Source organism: Topomyia yanbarensis, chromosome 3 (assembly GCF_030247195.1).
Source record: "Topomyia yanbarensis strain Yona2022 chromosome 3, ASM3024719v1, whole genome shotgun sequence".
Taxonomy (NCBI): Eukaryota; Metazoa; Arthropoda; class Insecta; order Diptera; family Culicidae; genus Topomyia; species Topomyia yanbarensis.
Window position 1 is genome coordinate 281,214,020 of NC_080672.1, and position 2,302 is coordinate 281,216,321.

The 2,302-nt window shown below is 41.2% G+C and overlaps 1 protein-coding gene across 1 annotated transcript; it reads left to right on the forward strand.

Annotated features, from left to right (window-relative positions):
* Window positions 1-1,138: 1,138 nt before the first annotated feature.
* On the forward strand, window positions 1,139-1,697 carry LOC131692102 (endocuticle structural glycoprotein ABD-4-like). Its single transcript, XM_058978969.1, has 2 exons — window positions 1,139-1,207; window positions 1,263-1,697. The coding sequence occupies exons 1-2, from the start codon at window positions 1,193-1,195 to the stop codon at window positions 1,695-1,697; spliced, it is 450 nt and encodes a 149-aa protein (XP_058834952.1). The 5' UTR covers window positions 1,139-1,192.
* Window positions 1,698-2,302: the final 605 nt, after the last annotated feature.

Consider the following 2,302-nt stretch of genomic DNA (forward strand, 5'->3'; position numbering starts at 1 on the left):
ATCCTTATTTCTGTACAATGTATTCTCTAGACCTTTGTACGGATGTGGGAATCAAACAGACGTCAGCTGCATATAAGGTAATCGATCTATCAACTACGCTATGCCCGCTTCTTGGAATATGCCATATTTATCACTAAATATCTTGATATGTCTAATCTTTTCAATACCATTTCTCGAAATACCATAATCGATAAATAACTCATTCATGGCCTTCAATAGTTAACAGCCCGAAGGGACCGATCTATCAAATGCACTCGTAAAAATAGCCGACAATCGAAGAAATCCTCTTTGAACGTTAATAAACAGATGTCATCGTCAAAGCATTACGGCCAATAAAAACCTATAAAATTCAAAGATGAGATGTTAACATGTGACCAGTTCGATGAACTTCGCACGAAAATCTTGTTTGATTCTCAATAACACATAAGAAAAAACTTGTTTCATCGTCAATTAACATCATCCCAAAGAGTCGACACCGACAGTCGCAGTCGGAATGCAAAAATGCGTTATGAAGCTGTGGAACGCGTTCCGGTCGCGATGTCATCATAGGTCAACTGGCCGGCGAACTGTCAGTGGCTGCAAGAATCACGCAATTGGCCAACCGATTTTAGTGCATAAATCGTAGGTGCCTGAATGTAGTTTCGGTAGCTGTGCAGATGGTACGTGGTCAGTCAATGTGATGATGATTTGGGTCTTCTTGTTTTACCGTTGGACGGATTGCCAATGTGTTTTCAAATAGGAATTGGTCGTCATTCAAACCTAGCGTTTTTTTGATTCTTAAAAATAGCAGAGTTTATGAAAATTCCGTGGAACTTTTATACTCAATTCAAACTTTAGGAAACGGAATGAATATTATAACCATTGTATCCAGTATCCAAAAAAAATCTAATGTCTAGGGCTCAGTATAGGGTTATCAGTAGCATATACTACAAGCTGGTAGGTGGTACAAATAGTTGCGTTGTCGGGGGTGGTGGATTAAATGCCTACATATACAATCACATCACTGCAGTGCAAATCGCGTGTTTGACGAATACCAGCGTATGTATGGGATAGTTGCCTAAAGTTCAAATCTTGCTAGGTTTTGAAGTTGGATTTTATATATAAACTATAGAGAAGATGATGTTCTCTAGCAGAACTCGAGGTGAAGCAGATTGAAAAACTTACGTTTGAGTTTCAAAATTATTGGCAAATCATGCATAAGCGATTGGTAAGTAAATTTCCTATCGTTCAATTAGGAACTTTAAAACTCAATCCTCAAACAGGGACTATGTCTGATGATGGTTTCATTCGCTCTATCTGCGCCGCCCCCACGAATAAATGGAATCACTTCGAGCGGCGGGCCAGAAAGTACCGCCACCATAATCAACCAGGACCAGCAGTTGAACCCGGATGGATCTTACAGCTTCATCTACGAGACGAGCAACGGGATCAAAGCATCCGAAAGCAGTCCTGATGGAGCAAGCGCCACGGGAGAGTTTTCCTACACCGCCCCAGAGGGAGAGAAAATCCAGCTGACTTATGCGGCTGACCAGGGAGGATTCCAGCCACAGGGAGCTCATCTTCCCGTGGAGCCCCCGGTGCCGGATCACGTCATTAAGGGCCTGGAAGTCATCAAAGCCAATCCTCCAAAAGATCCCGACTATAATCCGGCCTTCCTCGACGCCGTCATTGCCAGACTGAAGGCCCTCCAGGGCTGAAAACTGCATCAGCAAAAGGTTGGCCTTCTTACCACTTTTACGCTTCATTCGCAGTCCCATAGCTCAATTTTGTTGCACAACTTTCGAGGAGCAAATAAAGGAATTTCCCTACTTACTTGATGCAATTGAAAATTCTCGGAATATTCGTTGGGTGCTGCAGCATTACCCCACAATCAATATACTTCCGTTTTCTCGCAACCACACAGCAAATGGATGAATATTCCAATCCGCCTTCAGCCTTGAATGTCTGCGATAAATCCCTTCGCTTTACACACTTCATCTAGCCAGTCATATTAGAACGAGAAAGTGACATGAATTTCTTAGTGCATATATAAAATGAAGTTATATGCAAGCATGCTTTAGCGTAGACGTATAAATTTATCATGACAGACAAATCATGTATGCAATTTTAATGCTGAACTCTCGCACAAGAATTTTTTTCAAGTTGGAACAAATTCGATTGGTTTTACTAGGGAGAAAGTTTTTACGAAATGTCTGGTGAATTTGACAGTGATTCAATTAGCACATACCGTAACGCATTCACTCTAGTTGATCGGATGAAAGTTGTTTTTTGCCAATTTAGTTAGTTACCTGTAAAATACAAA